Raw genomic sequence first — 26,086 nt, 5'->3', positions numbered from 1 at the left:
CACAGGGTTGATTTTGATTTTGTTAGTCACTTTCATTCCGATATCAAATAAACATGGCATGAGTAATGTTTCAGGATAGTCAGGTAGATAAAACGCCTGTCCAGACTAGAGGTCGACCGATTAATCGGCATGGCCGATTTCAAGTTTTGAGCTTGAGCTCTGAGCCTTCTAGTAGTTGTTTCCTTTGCTCTGCATGCTTTCATATGTTCTCATGTTCGGAGCAAGGAACTGAAACGTTAGCTTTCTTACATAGCACATATTGCACTTTTACTTTCTTCTCCAACACTTTGTTTTTGCATTATTTAAACCAAATTGAACATGTTTCATTATTTACTTGAGACTAAATTGATTTTATTGATTTATTATATTAAGTTAAAACAAGTGTTCATTCAGTATTGTTGTAATTGTCATTATTACAAATATATATTTTTTTAAATCAGCCAATTAAGTCGGTATCGCTTTTTTTGTCCTCCAATAATCGGTATCGGCGTTGAAAAATCATAATCAGTCGGTCTCTAGTCCAGACCCATGCTCCAGCACCTAGGCTATCTCTACATTAAATGACAAGTCTATTTTGGAACGGAGGCTGCACCAAAATAGGAATGTTAGCTATTTGGCATCATGAGGTACCACATTAGAAAAAAGAAAGCGTAGTCAACCACCCACCGCAGGAGACTGGGGGAATGTTACACTTTCCTGGATACACAATCATCATTGTAGGGATATTGATACGCACCGGACATACATTTATTGGATCTCAGCGGCAAAGATTGGATTATTTTACGGACTGTAAAACCTTATTGAAGTTTTAGTTCACATGTTTCAGCGCTTGTTTTATCAGAGTGGCTGAAGACTCAAGGTGAGCAAATCATTGCTGAAGTTGAACTAACCCAGTTCCCAGTTTAAATAACCTAAAAGGACATTCAATTTGCAATCCCTGATCAACATAATTTCTAATTTAATAAGGCATGAGTCATATATTTTTGAATGGGAATCGAGTGTCGTCATTTTAGAGGAGTCATGTTTATTAATGTGCTTTATGTTTGTGGTGGCAGTTTTACCTTCCCCAAAAAGTATGTTTTCATGACTTATTTATTTAATTACAATGAGCAACTTTGTTGGTCCGAAAATACTGTCAGTAAAACGTTTTTGCCGACTATCTAGCCTACACAATACACAAAACCAACTACATAAAACATGTATGATCAATTTGCATTGGCTAATGGTATTGGCAAGTTTATTAAACAATATAGAACAAAGAAGCGTTTCCTTCAGTTGTGGTGCCCTATCAAAACAGTTTATCCCTCTACGCTTCTACAAATGGCAATGGACAGAGACGCGGCCCGACAGCTGAGGTTATTTTGGGTACAGGCAGCTCAGGGGAGTGAGGTGACAAAGATGGCAAATGTCACCCTTTCAAAGACACATATCTGTTCTACTTAACCGTGTTAAAACCTAATTTGTCCCAATCTGGCAGTGCGTTGATGTCAGTTTACCTTCGTCAACCTATATTCACCCTCTCAAAAAACAGCCAAAAGTTTGTGGAATTTCCATGTGTTATCACTCTGCTTTCAACCTTCTAAAAGCACAACCAAATTTCAATGGAAAAACAATTTTTGGTTTAGTTGTCACCAAATGTCTATCACTGCGCTTTCAATCATTTAAAAGCAAAGTTAAAATGGGAATTCAATGTCAGATAGGTTATTTTTTATATATAACAGATGAATGTGTTATCACTGTGGTTAATCTAATAGCAGAACCAAATGACCTGGATTGCAATTGAGATTAGACGAAATTAAAAGTACATAATGCTAGTATGTATCACAATGAAGTGTGAGATTCTGCGCAGATTATTACAGAAATTGTGACCTATGCATGTTATCTTGAACATGCACGCTTTATATGATTACATTAGAAGAAATGTATAGTTGACTGTTACATTAGTTTGTAAAATGGCCTTAACTTTAGGCTATTTATCGGATTACAAAAGTAATTTTGAATTGTGTTTGGTTGACAATGCAACCAAATATCAACGTTTAAAGGAGATCTATCAAGTGCTTGGAAAGTTTCATTTGAGCCAATGGCTTAATCCCATTCTTGAACTTGTATTTTTTGTTGAGTTGGAGATGTGAATCCAACATATCATTTGTTAACTTTAATAGTTGATAGGATATGTATTATACGGTATTTATTGTATTTCAAAAGTGATATTGTTTCAAGTTTCACATTTTGATGGTACTATGTACAGGATACACGTGGTATGCATCATCCAACTAAATGCTTACTTGAAGGTTCCTTCTCGACAATGCAACAACAATAAGAAATATTAAAAGATAAGAATAGGAACATAAAGTAAATGGTTCAGTAGAATAGAATAAACATTTTAGTATAATACAGGAAGGTACAATTTATAGTCCAATATTTACACATGACTTGTATCAGAGAAAAGGGGGATTTGCAAGTGTTTAAATTGTGCAATAGTTCATATGAGTCTGGTAACAGCAATTGTGATTTGTGTAAATAACAGTGTTTTTGTGTGTGTGTGTGTGTGTGTGTGTGTGTGTGTGTGTGTGTGTGTGTGTGTGTGTGTGTGTGTGTGTGTGTGCGTATATCCACACAGCCTAAAATGTTATTTTATTTTATTTTAAAAGTTATTTTCCCCCATCAATCTACACACAATACCCCATAATGACAAAACAAAAACAGGTTTCTAGAAATTCTTGCTAACTTAAAAACTGAAATATCACATTTACATAAGTATTCAGACCCTTTAATCAGTACTTTGTTGAAGCACCTTTGGCAGAGATTACAGCCTCAACACTTCTTGGGTATGACGCTACAAGCTTGGCACACCTGTATTTGGGGAGTTTCTCCCATTCTTCTCTGCAGATCTGTCAGGTTGGATGGGGAGCGTTGCTGCACAGCTATTTTCTGGTCTCTCCAGAGATGTTTGATCGGGTTTAAGTCCGGACTCTGGCTGGGCCACTCAAGGACATTCAGAGACTTGTCCCGAAGCCACTCGTGCATTGTCTTGGCTGTGTGCTTAGGGTCGTTGTCCTGTTGGAAGGTGAACCTTCGGCCCAGTCTGAGGGCCTGAGTGCTCTGGTGCAGGATATCATCAAGGATCTTTCTGTACCCTGCTCTGTTCATCTTTACCTTGATCCTGACTAGTCCAAGAACTCCAAGTTCCTGCCGCTGAAAAACATCCCCACAGCATGATGCTGCCACCACCATGCTTCACTGTAGGTATGGTGCCAGGTTTCCTCCAGACGTGATCCTTGGCATTCAGGCCAAAGAGTTCAATTTTGGTTTCATCAGACCAGAGAATCTTGTTTCTCATGGTCTGAGATTCTTTAGGTGCCTTTTGGCTTACTCCAAGTGGGCTGTCATGGGCCTTTTACTGGGGAGTGGTTCTGTCTGGCCACTCTACCATAAAGGCCTGATTGGTGGAGTGCGGCAGAGATGGTTATCCTTCCGGAAGGTTCTCCCATCTCCACAGAGGAACTCAAGCGCTCTGTCAGAGTGACCATTGGGTTCTTGGTCATTCTCATAATCGCACATTGGTAATACTCAGTGATAACGTCATAGGTAAGCAGGGCTGGGCTTGGTTAAAACCCTGGATGGTCTCTCGAGTGGCATAGCTGTCTAAAGCACTGCATCGCAGTGTTGCGGCGTCACTACAGCCTGGGGTTCTTTACTTGGCTCATCACGCTCTAGCTACTCCTTGTGGCTGGCCGGGCGCCTGGAGGCTGACTTCGGTCGTCAGTTGAACAGTTTTCCTCCGACAAATTGGTACGGCTGGCTTCCGGGTTAAGTGTGCAGGTGTTAAGAAGAGAGGCTTGGCGGGTCATGTTTCGGAGGACGCATGACCTCTCCTGAGCCCGTTGGGGAGTTGCAGCGATGAGACAAGATCGCAATTGGATATCACGAAATTGGGGTGGAAAAGGGGGGAAAATTACAACATCAAATAGAAAATAAAACCCTGAATGGTAGACCAAAGAGTAGTGCTATATAGATATATTCTCCAGCAGTAGATGCTGCTCAACCTAAAGTTTTTAATTCTGATAGTGGATATAACGTTGAAGAGCTGACGTTGTTTTTAAGGTACAAATTTAACATATGTTCATGTGAATATTCAAAAATCCACATAAAGACAATATGTGCATTGTCCCACCAGTGGTGTTTCCACCAAACTGACTTCTTGCAGATAAAAGTCAGTGCTTAATGACTTTTGAGTTTTCATGTACCGATTAAAAATGTTACGTTCATTGTGTTTCCATCACATTTCAACTCTACCGATAGTTTTGGCGCAAAAACGTTTGTGTTAAATAGCAAATGTGCCTACTCTGGTCTTGGCATGTACGCTCCAGCCAACAGCTCCCAGATGCAGTGCGGGTTGCTGTGCAGGTTGGCTAGTCTACATGATGAGATTATGATAGATAAAATGCGAGAATATTTGTATCTGTCAAACGGCAGCCAAGCATCGATTATGTCACCAGAATAAGATCCTCAATATTTATTGGAAAGGAGCATCAAGCTCATCACCGTACACTTTCACCACCCTGTGAAGTTCATCACAATTTATGTCTTCTGTCGCCTAATAAACTGCATGGTTTCCAGAGTCGTAGTGGGAGGATCACACACCATATTATCACGTGACTCTAAAGTTTACTTCAGTATGATGGTTATTATATCAATATTTGTGCATAAAGGCATTTCCACTGCCATTTCTCATAAAATAAATTTTTGTCACAAAAAGATCCCACCATGTCCAACGAACAAATTATCTGCCAGCATTTGTACAATTGTACCGAAAAGTCCTGTTTCCATCACAGCTGTCGTGATTTATTTTTATACCGTATGACTTTACTAAAATGAAAACTGTGGATAGAAAAGTCATTTATGTTGAAATTTGGTTACCATGATAACATAATCATGTGCTTGAAATTTCACCCTCAAAATAACAGCTTACGATGATTACTTTTTGTTGTTGTTGACAAATCACATGGAAAAAATGTTATTCAACCAGTTTGTGCCCAGTGGGAATCCAACTGCTCCCCTTTTGATGCACCTTTATATGGAAGTGAGTACTGTAGGTGTTATTTGACCTTGATAGTGATAGGGGTCTGGTTGATGACCTACGTCACACTGCAATCGTGTTCCTCAAGTCTGGTCCTGGGGACTCAAGTGGTATAAACTTTTTTCAATGACTTGATGATTAGGCTACTAATCAAGTTTAATCAGGTATGTTAGTGCTGGACTTGTAAACCCTGTGGGTTTCCAGTACCAGAATCGATGAACAGTATGACACCAAATAATCAAAATATTACACTTCAGTAGGCTCGTAGGCAAAAAACCTAGCTATGAAATATGCACTGTAGCCTACTTCCAACAACAACAAAAAGTATATTTGGAAAGAATGCTGTGGCTATTTTAGCATGAACATCTTGGTGGGGAAAACTAACATTTTTTTCGAATGCATGCCAGCAAAGCCACTACACAACACAACTCAACACTAAACAATACATTAATTGCACGATGATGGTGATAAACGGTGCCCAAAAAACTGTTAGGGCCTACATAAAGCTGTCCCAACAGCAAAGCTTTCTTTTCAGCACCATAGAGTGAGTCCTTACCACAACTACACCTGGCAATCAGCGGAGTCTTGTCTGGCAGCGACACAGTTCATTCAGCCTCATTTACTGCCTTTTAAAATAACATAGCTGATATGGCTGACTTGCTTAAACAAATGTGATTTCCACTGACAATTGAGATGTACAAACTATGGCATAAGGGAATGACAAGCGCATAAGAGGCCATCCGTAATTTTTATTAAGACATTGATGAGCAAGCTAGGATGGACGTATTCAATACAACTATTTGTTCAGCACTTTCGAAATGTACAGTGACAGAATTCAGAACATGGGCCATTCTTACAGTATTCTCCCTGTAAGCCAAGTCAGAACCGTAGGATAAGGGGGCATATAAGCAGACATTAAAATCTCTTACAATATTTGATAATTACATTTATTTAAAACAGGCTATAGGCTACATGTGCACCACCAAGTCAGAACAGTAGGATAAATTATGAGGGAGAAAGGGACCAAATTATTAGGGTGAAGCACATGGCCTACTAACAGCTTACTACACAACATAGACTTAGTATTCCTTTCTTAGCTACAGTATACATATCTCCCTGGCATATTACATCATTTATGCAGCAGCATACAATACATTTTTGGACTCACCTTGCTGTGCTGTGCCCACTTGAACAGGAAGATGGTGCAGGAAGACAGTGTTTTTAGAGAGGTGGATTTTTAAAAGTAGAAGTTCAAATTGTTTGGGTACAGACCTGGATAGTAAGACAGAACTCTGCAGGCTGTCTTTGCAGTAAATTGCAACACCGCCCCTTTTAGCCGTTCTATCTTGTCTGAAAATGTTGTAGTTAGGGATGAAAATGTCAGAATTTTTGTTGCTCTTCCTAAGCCAGGATTCAGACACGGCTAGAACATCCGGGTTGGCAGAGTGTGCTAAAGCAGTGAATAAAACAAACTTAGAGAGGAGGCTTCTAATGTTAACATGCATGAAACCAAGGCTATTACAGTTACAGAAGTCATCAAAAGAGAGTGCCTGGGGAAGAGGAGTGGAGCTAGGCACTGCAGGGCCTTGAATTCACCTCTACATCACCAGAGGAACAGAGGAGGAGTAGGATAAGGGTACGGCTAAAAGCTATGAGAATTGGTCGTCTAGAATGTCTGGAACAGAGAGTAAAAGGAGGTTTCTGGGGGTGATAAAATATCTTCAAGGTATAATGTACAGACAAAGGTATGGTAGGATGTGAATACAGTGGAGGTAAACCTAGGTATTGAGTGATGATGAGAGAGATATTGTCTCTAGAAACATCCTTGAAACCAGGTGATGTCATCGCATGTGTGGGTGGTGGAACTGAAAGGTTGGATAAGGTATAGTGAGCAGGGCTAGAGGCTCTACAGTGAAATAAGCCAATAAAAATTAACCAGAACAGCAATGGACAAGGCATATTGACATTAAGTAGGGGCATGCTAAGTCGAGTGATCATAAGGGTCCAGTGAGTAGTGAGGTTGGTTGGGGTCACGGCGATTCAGATATACAGTGCCTTGCGAAAGTATTCTGCCCCCTTGAACTTTGCGACCTTTTGCCACATTTCAGGCTTCAAACATAAAGATATAAAACTGTATTTTTTTGTGAAGAATCAACAACAAGTGGGACACAATCATGAAGTGGAACGACATTTATTGGATATTTAAAACTTTTTTAACAAATCAAAAACTGAAAAATTGGGCGTGCAAAATTATTCAGCCCCCTTAAGTTAATACTTTGTAGCGCCACCTTTTGCTGCGATTACAGCTGTAAGTCGCTTGGGGTATGTCTCTATCAGTTTTGCACATCGAGAGACTGACATTTTTTCCCATTCCTCCTTGCAAAACAGCTCGAGCTCAGTGAGGTTGGATGGAGAGCAATTGTGAACAGCAGTTTTCAGTTCTTTCCACAGATTCTCGATTGGATTCAGGTCTGGACTTTGTCTTGGCCATTCTAACACCTGGATATGTTTATTTTTGAACCATTCCATTGTAGATTTTGCTTTATGTTTTGGATCATTGTCTTGTTGGAAGACAAATCTCCGTCCCAGTCTCAGGTCTTTTGCAGACTCCATCAGGCTTTCTTCCAGAATGGTCCTGTATTTGGCTCCATCCATCTTCCCATCAATTTTAACCATCTTCCCTGTCCCTGCTGAAGAAAAGCAGGCCCAAACCATGATGCTGCCACCACCATGTTTGACAGTGGGGATGGTGTGTTCAGCTGTGTTGCTTTCACGCCAAACATAACGTTTTGCATTGTTGCCAAAAAGTTCAATTTTGGTTTCATCTGACCAGAGCACCTTCTTCCACATGTTTGGTGTGTCTCCCAGGTGGCTTGTGGCAAACTTTAAACAACACTTTTTATGGATATCTTTAAGAAATGTCTTTCTTCTTGCCACTCTTCCATAAAGGCCAGATTTGTGCAATATACGACTGATTGTTGTCCTATGGACAGAGTCTCCCACCTCAGCTGTAGATCTCTGCAGTTCATCCAGAGTGATCATGGGCATCTTGGCTGCATCTCTGTTCAGTCTTCTCCTTGTATGAGCTGAAAGTTTAGAGGGACGGCCAGGTCTTGGTAGATTTGCACTGGTCTGATACTCCTTCCATTTCAATATTATCGCTTGCACAGTGCTCCATGGGATGTTTAAAGCTTGGGAAATCTTTTTGTATCCAAATCCGGCTTTAAACTTCTTCACAACAATATCTCGGACCTGCCTGGTGTGTTCCTTGTTCTTCATGATGCTCTCTGCGCTTTTAACGGACCTCTGAGACTATCACAGTGCAGGTGCATTTATACGGAGACTTGATTACACACAGGTGGATTGTATTTATCATCATTAGTCATTTAGGTCAACATTGGATCATTCAGAGATCCTCACTGAACTTCTGGAGAGAGTTTGCTGCACTGAAAGTAAAGGGGCTGAATAATTTTGCACGCCCAATTTTTCAGTTTTTGATTTGTTAAAAAAGTTTGAAATATCCAATAAATGTTGTTCCACTTCATGATTGTGTCCCACTTGTTGTTGATTCTTCACAAAAAAATACAGTTTTATATCTTTATGTTTGAAGCCTGAAATGTGGCAAAAGGTTGCAAAGTTCAAGGGGGCCAAAAACTTTCGCAAAGCACTGTATATAGATTTTAGATTTTAGATTCTTCAAAGTAACCACCCTTTGCCTTGATGACAGCTTTGCACACTCTTGGCATTCTTTCAACCAGCTTCACCTGGAATGCTTTTCCAAGAGTCTTGAAGGAGTTCCCACATATGCTGAGCACTTGTTGCCTGCTTTTCTTTCACTCTGCGGTCCAACTCATTACAAACCATCTCAATTGGGTTGAGGTCAGGTGATTGTGGAGGCCAGGTTATCTGATGCAGCACTCCATCACTTGCCTTCTTGGTCAAATAGCCCTTACACAGCCTGCAGGTGTATTGGTTTATAGTCCCACTAAGCGCAAACCAGATGGAATGGCGTATCACTGCAAAATGCTGTGGTAGCCATGCTGGTTATGTGTGCCTTGAATTCTAAATAAATCACAGACAGTGTCACCAGAAAAGTACCATGACACCTCCTCCTCCATGCTTCACGGTGTGAACTACACATGCAGAGATCATCCGTTCACCTTCCCTGCGTCTCACAAAGACATGCTAAATTTGGACTCATCAGACCAAAGGACAGATTTCCTCTTGTCTAATGTCCATTGCTCGTGTTTCTTGGCCCAAGCAAGTCTCTTCTTATTATTGGTGTGCTTTAGTAGTGGTTTCTTTGCAGTATTTTGACAATGAAGGCCTGATTTACAAGTCTCCTCTGAACAGTTGATGTTGAGATGTGTCTGTTACTTGAACTTTGTGAAGCATTTATTTGGGCTGCAATTTCTGAGGCTGGTAACTCCAATGAACTTGTCCTCTGCATCAGAAGTAACTCTGGGTCCTCTTGAGAGCCAGTTTCATCATAGTGCTTGATGGTTTTTGAGACTGCACTTGAGGAAACTTTAAAAGTTATTGACATTTTCCAAATTGTCTGACCTTCATGTCTTAAAGTAATGATGGACTGTCATTTCTCTTTCCTTATTTGAGCTGTTCTTGACATATTATGGACTTGGTATTTTACCAAATAGGTCTATCCTCTGTATACCACCCCTACCTTGTCACAACACAACTGATTGGCTCAAACGCATTAAGAAGGAAAGAAATTCCACAAATGAACTTAAAACAAAGAACACCTGTTAAGTGAAATGCATTCCAGATGACTACCTCATGAAGCTGGTTGAGAGAATGCCAAGAGTGTGCGAAACTGTCATCAAGGCAAAGGGTGGCTAGTTTGAAGAATCTCATATACAAAATATGTTTTGATTTGTTTACACTTTTTTGGTTACTACATGATTCCGTATGTGTTATTTCACAGTGTTGATGTCTTCACTATTATTCTACAATGTAGAAAATAGTAAAAAATAAAGGAAAACCCTGGAATGAGTAGGTGTGTCCAAACTTTTGACTGGTCCTGTATATATTTATTTATTGTTATTTATTTTTGTTGTTGCCTGTTTTTCATGTTATTTTGTCATTAATACGTGACACGTATCAGTTTGCAAACATTGTAAAAAAATCGACTAACTAGCGAGATATCTCGCTTACAAGACTAGTCATGCTAGCTGTGTTGTTGCTTGCGATTGGCTGTGGTCTTGGGGGTGGCATACAGACTCAGAGTTACCTGTCAGGCATCATTCAGGGTTTAAATGCCCCACGAGGGATTAGATGCCCCAAGAGCTCTTACTTAGCTCAAGTTAGCATGAAACGCACCATCCTTTAGTGTAGCAATCAATGAAAACCTATACGCTGATCCGCTGTGGGCTTTGCCACCCCAGCCATACAGTCAATCTATCATCAATGCGTCCATTCCTATTTACAGAGTTTATCTCGTGATCTCGACAAAACAACATTTGTTATGTCGTGATCATGAGATAAATAAATTGGGATCTCAACATAACGAGATAAACATTTTTTTTTAAATCAGCATGTCCTTTTTGAACCGTAGTTTTCAGTCATCAATGCAAATCTTACATTTTGTTGACTTCCATGTCAGACAGACTTCACTAGAAATATCTGAGCCAAATGTGAGACATGTTAACACATTCTTCCAAGTTCCTATGAAAACGATCTCAATTTGCAGCAATCAATTCACTCCATAGTGGCCCACTCAAACACATTATGCCTCTATGTGAGAACAAGGTTTGCCAAACCTTCAAGTCATTACTTCCTGGTGTAGTGTTATTACATGATCATGTTAGGCATTAGTGTCAGGCATGAGAAGAATGAGACACTAGAGGTCGTGTAGTGTCATACGTAGTTCAAGAGGCAAGTGATTTAAATGATTGACAACAACAATAGAAGGACATCTTACTTTTTTTGCCTTATGATCTTGATATATCTTAGTATTATTCTATATTGTATCTATATTACCCTCACTTACTGGATATATTATTCTATACTTCTATATTCTATACTCATGCATTGATTCCTTTCAATTGTGTGTTTCTATTCTAACTGGCATTATTTCTTTGGTAATCTAGGAACCAGTAATGGACCAGAACCTGTTTGGAGGGGCCCCCAGATTCCTCACGCGGCCCAAAGCGTTCGCAGTGTGCGTGGGCAAGGATGCCACTCTAAGCTGCACCATCGTGGGCAACCCCACCCTACTGATTACCTGGGAAAAGGAGAAGCTACGTCTGACCTCCGGGGGCCGCTTCAAGACGGTGGATGATGGTAATGTCTACCGCCTCACCATCTACGATCTAACCCTGGAAGACAGCGGTCAGTACATGTGCCGGGCCAAGAACAACGTCGGGGAGGCATACGCATGTGTAACCCTTCATGTAGGCCTTCCACAGGAGATGGTGGACAGGGCCCCCGTCTTCATGGTCAAGCCTACCTCTGCACGTGTGGGCCTGGGGGGCGATGTGGTCTTCCACTGCCGGGTTGCTGCTTACCCAGAGCCCAAATTTGACTGGGATAAGGACGGGCGTTACCTAGCCGAGACAAACCGCATCAAGGTGTCCTCGGACGGCGACAGCAGCTCCCTGAGGATCCAGAGCGTGCGCAGCCTAGACAGCGGCACTTATACCTGCCGCGCCCAGAACTCGGTGGGCCGCTCGAACTCTGCCGCTGCCTTGGTCATAGACACCCAGGACTCCCGTCACCTGGGCCAGGACAAGAGCACCTCCCTCCTCTCCCACATGCAGAAGCGTAAAGAAGGGATCTCCATCTACCGCACAGCAGAGACCCGCAGCTCCTCTCACAACTCCACCACCACCTCGTCCACGGCCACCACTATGGTCACAGACGGGCTGAGCGCTCTGGGTCTGGACCACGGCAGCGCAGCACTGGTCAGCCAGCTACCCAAAAGCGTCTTCACCCGCACCTGCACGGTGACTGAGGGCAAGCATGCCAAGCTCAGCTGCTTCGTGACGGGTCACCCCAAGCCTCATATCATCTGGAGGAAGGATGGGGGGAACATCGGCGAGGGACGTAGGCACATCATGTATGAGGACCAGGCTGAGAATTTCATCCTCAAGATCCTGTACTGCAAGCAGAGCGACAACGGCCTGTACACCTGTAATGCCTCCAACATGGCTGGACAAACCTACAGCGCTGTGCTGGTGATTGTTAAAGGTAAGAAGAGCTTTTTTTAAACCTTTTGACAAGCTTGATATGCAGTATGCTCACTGGTGTAGCACACGCCCCCGCAGCCCTCGTGGTTGGGGTTCCCCCGGAGGTCGGGCCCCCCAGATAGCATATGAACACGTCATAAGCCATGATTTCATTTTTTGGAATGACGGGAAATTAGCTTTAAAACTTCATATTTTTCTCTCAGCCTCATGGCAAAATGTGTAAAATAGCACTTTGCAAAAAAAAGTACAATGTTTTTGTTTTCTTTTTTTTGCAATGGGGGGGACCTTTGCTCGGACCTTGCGGGGGGCCCCACTAAAATGCGCTACGCCACTGAATATGCTGTTATGTTGGTACAGTATTTCAATATACTGTAAATGGGGTGGCAGGGTAGCCTAGTGGTTAGAGCGTTGGACTAGTAACCGGAAGGTTGCAAGCAAGTTCAAACCCCTGAGCTGACAAGGTACAAATCTGTCGTTCTGCCCACAGCATACCGCTGTCATTGAAAATAAGAATTTGTTATTAACTGACTTGCCTAGTTAAATAAAGGTTAAATAAAGGTAAAAAAAAAAAAATGATGTAAAATAGTGAATTTACTCTATGCATGATAATATCAATTTCTCCATTCTAAAATAAGCCCGTCTGTTTAGTTTTTACATATCTCGCATTGCCATACTCCCAAGTCTAGTTCATCACTTGACTGCTGAGGAAAAAGTGAGGGTAGTTTTTCCATAAAATGTTTAATGACTTTAAGATTAACTCTCATGGCTCTATATGAATTGCTGATACTGGACTAGTATATATATTATAAATATATATATATTTTTAAATATAGCTGAAATTAATCTCATCAAATCTGTCTACACCAATGACTGTATAAATGAATGGACAAAACCATCGATCATGTGACATTCATACGTGAAGACACCATAGCGCATTTAAGATGGCGTCTTATAAAGACATAACATGCGCAGTTTGAGCTAGTGCAGGTAGTGGCGTTGCACTTTTCATTGAGTTAGATTGGCAACAAAGATTGCCATTTCCCCATTCACTATAACGGGAAATCCTGTTTTCTGCTAACAATGCTTGCAGTACCGCGGCCAGCCTTGAATTTCATGACTTGATGAGAGGGGGCAGTCGTTCTCCCCTGGTCTACACTACCAGAATTAACCAAAGTAAGCTAAAACGTTCACCTGAGCACAGTGTTACTCTTTTCCAACATACTGTAGACTTAAACTGCGCAACTAAGTGGTGGAATGCTGGCAGCAACATGAAGGAGGAGTGTTGTGTTTCATCTATTTTCTGCCGGTGATGAGTATTTCACAGTGGCTATCAGCCCACTGTTACCCCCAAGCGCCAGAGCTAGGGTGACTTTCCATGAGGAACCCCTGATTGGCTAGAAACCTGGAGCATGGATTATCAATGGCGGTTGTTAATCTCTGTCTCAATTTGACAGTGAGTGCAGAGCCCATGGCTGGCATTTGGTTGTGTCTGGTTATAATTGACGCCAGATAATGGATACTCGACATGCCTGCCTTGTTGTTTTATAGGATTTTGTCGGGGGATTTGCAAAGGAGAGGGGCTGTATCCCTCTGCCCTGCATGCACCAGTGTTCCTATTAATACCAGATAATTTGATAACCCCTCTGGGACGCAAGAAGCAACGTTGGAAAAGGTCATAATAGAAACCTACTCAGTAGTCAAAGTCCCAGCCAAACATTCAAAACACACACATTTAGAGGATACGATATGTGGAAAGATGAGAGCAGCACATAAAGGCTTACCCAAAATGTAAGTGAATATGATTTCCCCAAAAGCATAAGCCACTATTTTGAACCCATTGTAAATTGCCTTGTAAACTCATTCCATAATAAAGTAAATAGGCAGTTACATCGTAGAGAACTAAAGCATTATTACGCAGTGGTGGAAAAAGTACTAAATTGTCATACTTGAGTAAAAGTAAAGATATCAAATGTATTTATGAAGCCCTGATATCAGCTGATATCTCAATGTGCTGTACAGAAACCCAGCCTAAAACCCCAAACAGCAAGTAATGCAGGTGAAGAAGCACTGTGGCTAGGAAAAACTCCCCAGAAAGGCAGGAACCAAGGAAGAAACCTAGAGAGGAACCAGGCTATGAGGGGTGGCCAGTACTCTTCTGGCTGTGCCGGGTGGAGATTATAACAGAATATGGCCAAGATGTTCAAATGTTTATAGATGACCAGCAGTGTCATATAATAATAATCACAGTGCTTGTCAAGGGTGCAACAGGTCAGCATCTCAGGAGTAAATGTCAGTTGGCTTTTCATAGCCGATCATTCAGAGTATCTCTACCGCTCCTGCTGTCTCTAGAGAGTTGAAAACAGCAGGTCTGGGACAGGTAGCTCGTCTGGTGAACAGGTTAGGGTTCCATAGCCGCAGGCAGAACAGTTGAAACTGGGGCAGCAGCACAGCCAGGTAGACTGGGGACAGCAAGGAGTCATCAGGCCAAGTAGTCCTGAGGCATGGTCCTAGGGCTCAGTTCCTTTGAGAGAGAGAAAGAAAGAAAGAAAGAGAGAAAGAGAGAGAATTAGAAAGAGCATAATTAAATTCACACAGGACACCAGATAAGACAGGAGAAATACTCCAGATATAACAAACTGACCCTAGCCCCTCGACACATAAACTACTGCAGCATAAATACTGGAGGCTGAGACAGGAGGGGTTGGGAGACACTGTGGACCCATCCGACGATACCCCCGGACAGGGCCAAATAGGTTGGATACAACTCCACCCACTTTGCCAAAGCACAGCCCCCACACCACTAGAGGGATATCTTCAACCACCATCTTATCAGCCTGAGACAAGAGTATAGCCCACAAAGATCTCTGCCACGGCACAACCCAAGGGGGGGGGGGGGGGGGGGGGGGGGGCAACCCAGACAGGAAGATCACGTCAGTGACTCAACCCACTCAAGATACCATTATAGAAAATGACTCAAGTAAAAGTGAAAGTCACCCAGTAAAATAATACTTGAGTAAAAGTCTAAAAGTTTTTGGTTTTAAATATACTTAAGTATCAAAAGTAATGGAATTGCTCAAATGTACTTAAGTATCAAAAGTAAAAGTATAAACAATTTCAAATTCCTTATATTAAGCAAACCAGGCGGCACAATTATTATTATTTTTTTTAAAACGGATAACCAGTGGCACACTCCAACACTAATTTACAAACAAAACAATTGTGTTTAGTGAGTCCACCAGATCAGAGGCACTAGGAATGACCAATATGTTCTCTTGAAGTGTGTGAATTGGACCATTTTCCTGTCAAAATGTAACGAGTACTTTTGGGTGTCAGGGAAAATGTATGGAGTAAAAAGTACATTATTTTATTTAGGAATGTAGTGAAGTAAAAGTAAAAGTTGGCAGTACAGATACCCTAAAAAGCGACATAAGTAGTACTTTCAAACATTATTTTACTTAAGTACTTTACACCAGTGTTATTAAGCCTAAATGGAGAAGATTCCTTTTGTTTCTGTAATCTGCTCTCTAACGATTGTACATGTTATTTTTATACCCTGAGTAATTTATTGGAGCCCATAGACAGTCATAAATCATGTGTGTGTATCACGTTTTTACACTTCTTTCCTGGGGTGGATTGGTTGGAGATTATTGGGTTGTCCATGGATTACAGATTAAATACATAAGTGATTGAAGCTCTACTACTGTACACATACTCATTTAAAGGGGTGCATGGAGTGTTCAGAGATACTGTAGATGTATTAGCTCATTTAATTACTGGATGTCACTCACCTTTTGAAAATGTTTCTGTAATCTTCCTGTGTCAGAGCCCAAGGCATTGTATGGCACAGTGTATTCAAAGAAAGACACCATTGAATAGGCAAAAACAAAAAGATATAGACTTTTTGAGCAATTGACTTACGTATTGATGGGGTTCACCTTTGGGTCATGATAGGGGCTGGACCAAATTATTGATGTATTATAATAATTGATTATGCTTATGTTGTATTAATAGAAGGGGAAGGGCTATAAGACCCCTCCCCCACTACATTTATAGGGTCCTTGACTACATATTAGCAATATATATGCTTTATAAGGTTTAATATTGTTCCACAGTTCTTTTCTAGTCTCTGCTTCTTATAAGAAACAGTCTGAGAGTGGTGTGAGCTATTGCAGTAAAAATAGGGTGTCTGTGAGAAAGCGCCTCAAGGCTAATAGAGATTCATAGACACAGAACCCTGCAGGGGAGTAAAAGAGATAAGAGACTAGTCAGACATACCACTATAAAGCAACTTGGGGAGTGGAATATTACTGCTGAGCCCTTAGAAAACACTGGAACTATTGTCTCTCCTGATGCATGGGCTTGGTCTCATGAGTAGAAGGTGTTGACGTAGGCCGTTACATCGCTAGGGGTTGACTGCAAGCATATTAAAGCAACTTGGACCCTTTTCTATTTTGCAGAACTTACTCGGAAACATGCGTGCTATGTTCCCGTTGTCAACTTCTGTCTGCAATTACAGTACATTAATAAATGAATGATTGAATTACTTAAAGATATTGTCTGATTGCTGATTTCACCAATAAGCAAATGATTGACAACGAACAAGGAACCTACCCCAACAGTATCTACCAATATGCATAATTTTCCTCACCTTTTGAGAATTATTCTGCACTCTTCCCATGATCCTCAGAGCCCAAGGTGCCGTTCAGGAGGAAGCTGCAGGATGTGGAGGTCCAGGAGAAGATGACGGCGATGCTGCTGTGTGAGGTGCCCGTTTCGGCTAGCCAGGCCAGCTGGTTCATGGAGGAGACACGTCTGGAGGACAGCTCCAAGTACTGCATGGAGGAGGAGGGGACCATGCGTCGCCTCACCATCCGCAATGTCACCACTAATGATGATGCCGTCTACATCTGCGAGATGAAGGAGGGGAGCCGCACCGTAGCCGAGCTCACTGTGCTGGGTACGAGAGCCATTTTCTAGTCTCTCTAGTCTTCTGACAACCTTCTGATGCATCCATTAACAGATAAGGCAACATCATCAACATTGAGATTGTCCCTACATATACTTTGATGGGAAACATGTAAGACAGAAGTTAACATTGCTTTAGTTTACAATGACATGTTGTGCAGTTTCGTCATGTAATAGGCATTACTGCATATTACTGTCAAACGATACTGTGAAAATGCTGTCAAAACATTTAACGGCGCAAAGGGGGTTTCCAATTTCATTTATGACCTCTCCAGGGGACAATAACCTTGGTATTTAGTTTGCACAGTGCTAGTGCTGCAGCGTTGTAGACCACACTACACCTGCCCTTTGGTGACCCCTGTGCTTGTCACTTCCAGGGAACATCACTAAGAAGCTTCCCAGGAGGACTGTAGTGTCGGTGAGTGATACAGTGATCTTCTGCGTGGAGCTGGAGCACCCCTGTTCTGACGCCTACTGGACGCGCAACGGCGAGCGCCTGAAGCCGGACACACGGATATCCATTGCGTGCACCCTCAGACAGTACACGCTAACCATCAGCCACTGCCAGGCCGACGACTCAGGAGAGGTGGCTTTTGTGGCTGGAGACTGCAAGACCTCCACACGATTCTCAGTCACGGGTGAGCTACAGACATAGACCTACTTGCGTAGAACACAGACTCAACCCCCCCTCCCAAGAAAACACAGACTCAAAGCCCTTTTCCTATCACGACACTAAATAAGGGAATCCTCAATTAGAACACACGTTTGAATAATCCCATCACACAGGTTAACTCTTATGTTATGTCCATCTGCAGATACATCATGTCACTTAGAATTGTCTCAGGATGTATCATGAGCCTAATCGAACTACACCTCCCTCCGCAGCTGCCAGAAAGCACCCTCCAGATCCCCCTATCGACGTGGTGGTGCGTAACAAGACCGACTCGTCCATCACCCTCCACTGGTCCCCCCCAGACAGTGACCGCCCCGTGCCCATCAAAGGGTACATGGTAGAGAGGAGGAAGGTGGGTGCCCAGACCTGGCAGAGGTGCAACGGCATGGAAGTCAGCCCCTTTACTGAGATCACGATCCAGAATATCACAGAGGAGGCCAGCTACCAGTTCCGCATCTCCGCAGTCAACGACTACGGCCAGAGCCAGTATGTGGAGGTGCCTGGGACCTTCTACCTCGGTGAGACAGAGAAACATCTCATTATCATTACTCCCCCATGTGTAATTTCTTTCTCTCTGTCTCTGGCTTAACAACAAGAATAATCAACTCTAAACCCCTAGCGGTGAGACAATACGTCCTATAAACCACGCCCTCTCCAGAGTTGATCACTTCAAGTAAAACTCCAGCACGCTGCTTTTGAATGAAGCATATTGACGTGGTTTATTTCACCCTTTCTTCCAGAGCCCTCTGCAGAGGTGAAGACAGGCCTGATGAACAGCACAGCCATCTCAGGCGAGGAGGCCTCCCTCTCCGTGGACCTGTCTGCCGTGTGCTCTGGCTCCTGGTCTATCAACGGCCGCCTCCTGCGGAGTGGGGCTGACTACCTCATCACACGCCAAAAGACCACACATACGCTGACGATCCGAACCGTCTCGATGGAGATGAATGGAGCCGCGGTCAAATTTGTGGGCGGTGGCTCCGAGAGCTCTTGTATACTCCACGTGAAGGGTAAGCACTGGAATAGAGAGCAATGCCAAGAATAAGATCTGTGGGTTGAATGTGCAGGTCTTCATTAGATTGATGATTAGACTTGCCTGTATAGAGGCTCTATATGCAGTGTCTTTATGAGTCCTTTTGTATTCATGCTATATAAGCAGTTAGGAACCTCAGGTTCAGGTAACTTCAGTTCCTCAGGTGATTTATGTTGGTAGACAGTCCTCATCGTTCCATGGGATTTTTCCACAAACAACAGCTACAGGTGAAACCTCTATTTGTAGCTCCAGCTGTCCGGTTCACCAGTAAGTCCGCTCACACCGAGGTGGTGACCTGCAGCGCCCAGTCCTCCGCCCAGCTGACCACAGAGGTGTCCGATTATGATGCTCAGGTGTGTAGTGGGGAAAAGTCCAGATGACTGAATGAAAGAATGAACAAAGTCATGCTTTATTGGTCTGTTAGGGTTATGAAATGTAAAAGGGGTAGTGTAATAAATACCAAAATAACGTAACTCTTTAGAATTGTTCCGATTCAATTCACTGTGTTAATGAATGGGTTGGGCTGACTCTTATGTGGGTTGTGTGTTCCGCCGAATTTTGAACGTTCCCTCTAACTCTGTAGGTGGTCTGGATGAAGAATGGACGGGAGCTGAAGGTGGGCAAGAAGTATGAGTGCATAAGCACCGACCGCAAGAGGATCCTGATGGTGCACAACGTCACCGGAGAGGACACGGGCATCTATGAGTGTGTCTTAAACGAAGACCGAATGTCCCTGCAGCTTTCTCTAAAAGGTACAACAGGACAGTCGAAAGATCAAGAAAAAAGATTCACCTCAACTCCTGTAGTAATCTGTCACGCTAGAAAGAAGAAAGCACTCCAATGGGCACATGTATGCACCCTGTGGGAAGTGGAAACCTGGTACCTCAGATCCCCATATCCTTTTATTAGAGTTGCAGGAATAGCAAAATGCTGTATACTTTCACTGAACACCGTTTTTAATTTTGAAATGTTTTAAAAATCTAAATCCAGTGGGTTAGTCAGACCCCGAGTCTTAAAGTGACAGTGTATCAAATGCAACCTCTAACCTACATTGCCGACAGAAAGCCCCTCTCACGCCACGTGACACACAGAGACTGGGCTGTGACAGCTAACACCAGGTGGTAGTGAGCCGTCTAGCATGGAAAAGAGCTCTCTGTCATCCTGTAATAAAGTCCAATGTGTCACTGGTACCGTCCCCCATCCTCCAACCACGCTCAGGCAGACACCCACCTATCATATGATGGTGTATGAAATGTAACTGTTTGGTTATAATAGAATAATCCAGTATTTGAAAAAGCGAATAACTCATCACAGATAAAATCTGTCATTGCGTTTATTATTTAAATATTCAATTCCATATGGTTCTTTGTTAACATTTAATTATAACCTTAAGGTGTCAATGGATTGCTGCCACATTTCTATGAAAGAAAAAAAGTGGACAATTCAAGTGTTTGTTCTTGATGACAAATCCCATCCCTGTTTCTCTTCCAGATGAAGCCAAGTTCCTGAACAAGCCCAGGGGTCCCATGGAGGTGGCGCCTGCCCTCAGCGGGGACCTGGAGTTGAACTGCGAGGTGTCGTCTGCAAGCGCGGTGGTGGTGTGGAGGAAGGATCAGACACTGGTCACCGAGGACCAAAGAACCACCGTCGTCTCCAAAGGGACACAGAGGAGACTGGTCATCAAGAATGCCAAGAAGAGTGACGAGGGACACTACTCCTGCGAGACAGTCGAGGACAAAGTCACATTCCAGGTCAAGATCAAAGGTAAGAGAGAAGGAAATGTCTGTCGAGCACACTGGACCAATAGTATCATTGTATTTCAGTTTGTTTAATAACCTAGGCAAACCTTCAGAATCCCAGACTGCCTATGCAACTATTGTTCCTGTTTTTTGTGTTCAACCCTAAAATAAATGTTTCTGATTTTACTGTGCCATTCTATGATTGTTCCCACAGAAGCCCAACAGGCAGTATTCTACAACAAGGAGTCTGTACAGAAGGAGGTGAAAGTTACTCTCTCCCAGAAAGCCACTCTGAGCTGTGAAGTGTCCGACCCAAAGACTGAGGTGAAATGGTACAAGGACGGCAAGCTGCTGACTTCCACTGAGACAGTCTCCACGGAGACAAAGGGCAGGAGTCGTCTGTTGGTAGTAGACAAAATTGAGAAGAAGGATGCTGGAGAATACACCTGTGAGGCTAGAGCAGAGAAGCTGGTCTTTAAAATACATGTTTCAGGTAATATTCTGACTATCTATTGTCTGCTTTTGACAAAGGTTGCTGGAGTGGTTGTTCATGTGCCAGTCGTTCAAATCCCTCTCAGTCCTTGGAGATGGTTTGGAAAATGTACAGTGCCTTGCGAAAGTATTCGGCCCCCTTGAACTTTGCGACCTTTTGCCACATTTCAGGCTTCAAACATAAAGATATAAAACTGTATTTTTTTGTGAAGAATCAACAACAAGTGGGACACAATCATGAAGTGGAACGACATTTATTGGATATTTCAAAATTTTTAACAAATCAAAAACTGAAAAATTGGGCGTGCAAAATTATTCAGCCCCCTTAAGTTAATACTTTGTAGCGCCACCTTTTGCTGCGATTACAGCTGTAAGTCGCTTGGGGTATGTCTCTATCAGTTTTGCACATCGAGAGACTGACATTTTTTCCCATTCCTCCTTGCAAAACAGCTCAAGCTCAGTGAGGTTGGATGGAGAGCATTTGTGAACAGCAGTTTTCAGTTCTTTCCACAGATTCTCGATTGGATTCAGGTCTGGACTTTGACTTGGCCATTCTAACACCTGGATATGTTTATTTTTGAACCATTCCATTGTAGATTTTGCTTTATGTTTTGGATCATTGTCTTGTTGGAAGACAAATCTCTGTCCCAGTCTCAGGTCTTTTGCAGACTCCATCAGGTTTTCTTCCAGAATGGTCCTGTATTTGGCTCCATCCATCTTCCCATCAATTTTAACCATCTTCCCTGTCCCTGCTGAAGAAAAGCAGGCCCAAACCATGATGCTGCCACCACCATGTTTGACAGTGGGGATGGTGTGTTCAGAGGGATGAGCTGTGTTGCTTTCACGCCAAACATAACGTTTTGCATTGTTGCCAAAAAGTTCAATTTTGGTTTCATCTGACCAGAGCACCTTCTTCCACATGTTTGGTGTGTCTCCCAGGTGGCTTGTGGCAAACTTTAAACAACACTTTTTATGGATATCTTTAAGAAATGTCTTTCTTCTTGCCACTCTTCCATAAAGGCCAGATTTGTGCAATATACGACTGATTGTTGTCCTATGGACAGAGTCTCCCACCTCAGCTGTAGATCTCTGCAGTTCATCCAGAGTGATCATGGGCCTCTTGGCTGCATCTCTGATCAGTCTTCTCCTTGTATGAGCTGAAAGTTTAGAGGGACGGCCAGGTCTTGGTAGATTTGCAGTGGTCTGATACTCCTTCCATTTCAATATTATCGCTTGCACAGTGCTCCATGGGAAGTTTAAAGCTTGGGAAATCTTTTTGTATCCAAATCCGGCTTTAAACTTCTTCACAACAGTATCTCGGACCTGCCTGGTGTGTTCCTTGTTCTTCATGATGCTCTCTGCGCTTTTGACGGACCTCTGAGACTATCACAGTGCAGGTGCATTTATACGGAGACTTGATTACACACAGGTGGATTGTATTTATCATCATTAGTCATTTAGGTCAACATTGGATCATTCAGAGATCCTCACTGAACTTCTGGAGAGAGTTTGCTGCACTGAAAGTAAAGGGGCTGAATAATTTTGCACGCCCAATTTTTCAGTTTTTGATTTGTTAAAAAAGTTTGAAATATCCAATAAATGTCGTTCCACTTCATGATTGTGTCCCACTTGTTGTTGATTCTTCACAAAAAAATACAGTTTTATATCTTTATGTTTGAAGCCTGAAATGTGGCAAAAGGTCGCAAAGTTCAAGGGGGCCGAATACTTTCGCAAGGCACTGTACATTTGAATTGCTTCCGCTCTGCTCGTTATCTTAGAAATGTATGGTTGTTTTGTTAGTTTCAATATGTTATAATTGAGAATGAAATCTGTGAGTTTATCAGATTGATCATGGTTTGTAGATTTGGGCTTCGAAGTTGTTTCATTGGGTGAATATCATGGCTTCTCAGGACACTTCAATGGCGCGCTGTCTCTGTCTCTGCAATATTAGAGTTATAGGTGGTTGACATGCTGAACTATCAGTCAATGCTACCCATGTCAATCAATCATTCAATCAATCAATCAAATGTATTTATAAAGCCCTTTTTACATCAGCAGATGTCACAAAGTGCTTATACAGAAACCCAGCATAAATCCCCAACCATCAAGCAATGCAGATGTAGAAGCACAGTGGCTAGAAAGGCAAGAACCTAGGAAGAAACTTAGAGAGGAACCAGGCTCTGAGGGGTGGCCAGTCCACTTCTGGCTGTACCATGTGGAGATTATAAGAGTACATGGCCACTAAGCCCAGATCGTTCTTCAAGTTGTTCAAACGTTCATAGGTGACCAGCAGGGTCAAATATTAATCACAGCTGTTGTGGAGTGTGCAACATGTTAGCACCTCAGGAGTAAATGTCAGGTGGCTTTTCATAGCCGAGCATTCAGAGGTTGAGACAGCAGATGTGGTATACAGGAAGGGAGAGAGGGAGAGGGAGAGAGAGTGTAAAAAAAACAGCAGGTCTGGGACAAGGTAGCACATCCGGTGAACAGGTCAGGGTTCAAAGGCTGCAGACTCAACAGTTGAAACTGGAGCAGCAGCACAACAAGGTAGCATGTCTGGTGAACAGGTCAGGGTGCCATAGCCACAAGCAAAACAGCAGAAACTGGATCAGCAGCACGACCAGGTGGACTGGGTAATGGGACTGCCAGGAGTCATCAGGTCAGGTAGTCCTGAGGCATGGTCCTAGGGCTCAGGTCCTCCGGGAAGGGAGAGAAAGAGAGAGACAAATGTCCAGAGTCGAAATATCATGCTTTTAGTGTTTAAACCCTTGTGATGCAACTTTGCCCCTCCATGATTGTTCCCTTAGAAACCCAACAGTCTGCTTTCACCAACAAGGAGTCTGTACAGAAGGAGGTGAAAGCTACTCTCTCCCAGAAAGCCACTCTGAGCTGTGAGGTGTCTGATACCGAGACAGAGGTGAAATGGTACAAGGATGGCAAGCTGCTGACTTCCAGTAAGACAGTCCACATGGAGACAAAGGGCAAGACTCGTCAGCTGGTGATAGAGAAGGCGGAGAAGAAGGATGCTGGAGAGTACACCTGTGAGGTTGGAGTGGAGAAACTGGTCTATAAGATTCAGGTGACAGGTAAGGAGGATCTACTCGCTGTCTGGTCTGCTTTTGCTGGAATGGTTGTCTGATATGCACATTTGACATGTTTATCTTAGGAAAATATAACTGTTTTATATTTATCTCTCTTCTGGGAAGCTTTGGCAAATGTACTGTTAAATTACATTTAGATTTAGTCTCAGTCAGAAACCAATGCCTATTTTGTTGTTGCCGTAGTGTTAAAATTGCAATTTTAGGATTAGTTGATTCTACCAGACAAGGTGGTATGATCTTAATTTGATCACCCTGTTGCAGGACAACTTTACTGCAATACAGGAAATGTGAAACTTGTAGTGTATTTGAATTTTAAAAATGCTTTTAAAGTTTGTAATTTCCTCTTTGACATTTCAGACTTGATTTTGCCTTACGAAAAATGTAGCAACCCCTACAAACAATTCCCATTTACTGTTGCTGCAGGATTATCTTCCTGCTGTAGCAAACTGGCAAAAATCCTACACCTGTATTTGGCGCATCAAGGTTGTTTCTTTGCTTGATATGGCTCTGGTTGTTTTGACTTCTGACTTGCTATTGTTGCTTATTGGGACGTCTCACTGGTCTCTGTCCCTTTTGGGGCTGTGTGTCTATTCCCATTCTATATTTGAATTGCTAATGGTTGATTTACAGAAGCCCAGGCTGTCTTCACCAACAAAGAGTCTGTACAGAAGGAGGTGAAAGCTACTCTCTCCCAGAAAGCCACTCTGAGCTGTGAGGTGTCTGATACCAAGACAGAGGTGAAATGGTACAAGGATGGCAAGCTGCTGACTTCCAGTAAGACAGTCCAGATGGAGACAAAGGGCAAGACTCGTCAGCTGGTGATAGAGAAGGTGGAGAAGAAGGATGCTGGAGAGTACACCTGTGAGGTTGGAGTGGAGAAACTGGTCTATAAGATTCAGGTGGCAGGTATGGATGTTTTGCAACTATTGGATTTACTGTCCGTCTATCGTCTGCTATAGAGCTTATAATGGGAGGGATGGTTGTCCAAATGCCTGTCCTACAGATATTTATCCAATACAACTTGTGTTTGACAAAGGTTCTTTCATTTGTTGAGTTGTCTTCCCAAGTTGATGTCTCCTGCAATTTGTGTCGTTGCTCTAGCTTATATTATGTCTGAAAAAGTCTGTTTCCATGCTTGTTGCATAGTTTGTTTGTCTCCGTATCATGTTAGAATTGTTGACTCCTGGTGTATGTTCTGTAGTTCATTGTCCCCATGGTCTGTACAGGACAGTAAGGGATGTGTCCTGTGTTTGGTGTTGATACTGTTTGACCCCAAATTAAACATTTCTGCCATTTTGCCCCTCAATGATTGTTCCATCAGAAGCACAACAGTCTGCCTTCACCAACAAGGACTCTGTACAGAAAGAGGTGAAAGCTACTCTCTCCCAGAAAGCCACTCTGAGCTGTGAGGTGTCTGATACCAAGGCAGAGGTGAAATGGTACAAGGATGGCAAGCTGCTGACTTCCAGTAAGACCGTCTCCATGGAGACAAAGGGCAAGACTCGTCAGCTGGTGATAGAGAAGGTGGAGAAGAAGGATGCTGGAGAGTACACCTGTGAGGTTGGAGTGGAGAAACTGGTCTATAAGATTCAGGTGGCAGGTATGGATGTTTTGCAACTATTGGATTTACTGTCCGTCTATCGTCTGCTATAGAGCTTATAATGGGAGGGATGGTTGTCCAAATGCCTGTCCTACAGATATTTATCCAATACAACTTGTGTTTGACAAAGGTTCTTTCATTTGTTGAGTTGTCTTCCCAAGTTGATGTCTCCTGCAATTTGTGTCGTTGCTCTAGCTTATA

General features: G+C 42.7%; 1 protein-coding gene across 9 annotated transcripts in view; it reads left to right on the top strand.

The window, feature by feature from the left end:
• The first annotated feature begins 635 nt into the window (after positions 1–635).
• Positions 636–26,086, top strand: part of obscnb (obscurin, cytoskeletal calmodulin and titin-interacting RhoGEF b) — a 104,000-nt gene continuing 78,549 nt past the window's right edge. For 7 of the 9 annotated variants that reach the window (XM_036966966.1, XM_036966973.1, XM_036966972.1 and 4 more), the window contains exons 1-13: positions 637–859; positions 11,188–12,286; positions 16,973–17,242; positions 17,628–17,888; positions 18,136–18,441; positions 18,664–18,930; positions 19,200–19,306; positions 19,537–19,705; positions 20,445–20,717; positions 20,907–21,185; positions 23,992–24,270; positions 24,916–25,191; positions 25,607–25,885. In XM_036966966.1, coding sequence (XP_036822861.1) covers positions 11,197–12,286; positions 16,973–17,242; positions 17,628–17,888; positions 18,136–18,441; positions 18,664–18,930; positions 19,200–19,306; positions 19,537–19,705; positions 20,445–20,717; positions 20,907–21,185; positions 23,992–24,270; positions 24,916–25,191; positions 25,607–25,885 — 3,856 coding nt within the window. In that variant the 5' untranslated portion in view covers positions 637–859; positions 11,188–11,196. Of the gene's footprint in view, positions 860–11,187; positions 12,287–16,972; positions 17,243–17,627; positions 17,889–18,135; positions 18,442–18,663; positions 18,931–19,199; positions 19,307–19,536; positions 19,706–20,444; positions 20,718–20,906; positions 21,186–23,991; positions 24,271–24,915; positions 25,192–25,606; positions 25,886–26,086 lie in introns of all 9 variants that reach the window. The other 2 variants (XM_036966969.1, XM_036966970.1) reach the window with 1 other exon arrangement.

The sequence above is a fragment of the Oncorhynchus mykiss genome, chromosome 28 (genome assembly GCF_013265735.2).
Source record: "Oncorhynchus mykiss isolate Arlee chromosome 28, USDA_OmykA_1.1, whole genome shotgun sequence".
Lineage (NCBI taxonomy): Eukaryota > Metazoa > Chordata > Actinopteri > Salmoniformes > Salmonidae > Oncorhynchus > Oncorhynchus mykiss.
Note: the sequence above shows the minus strand (reverse complement) of the source record. Positions and strands in the feature narration are given on the sequence as shown.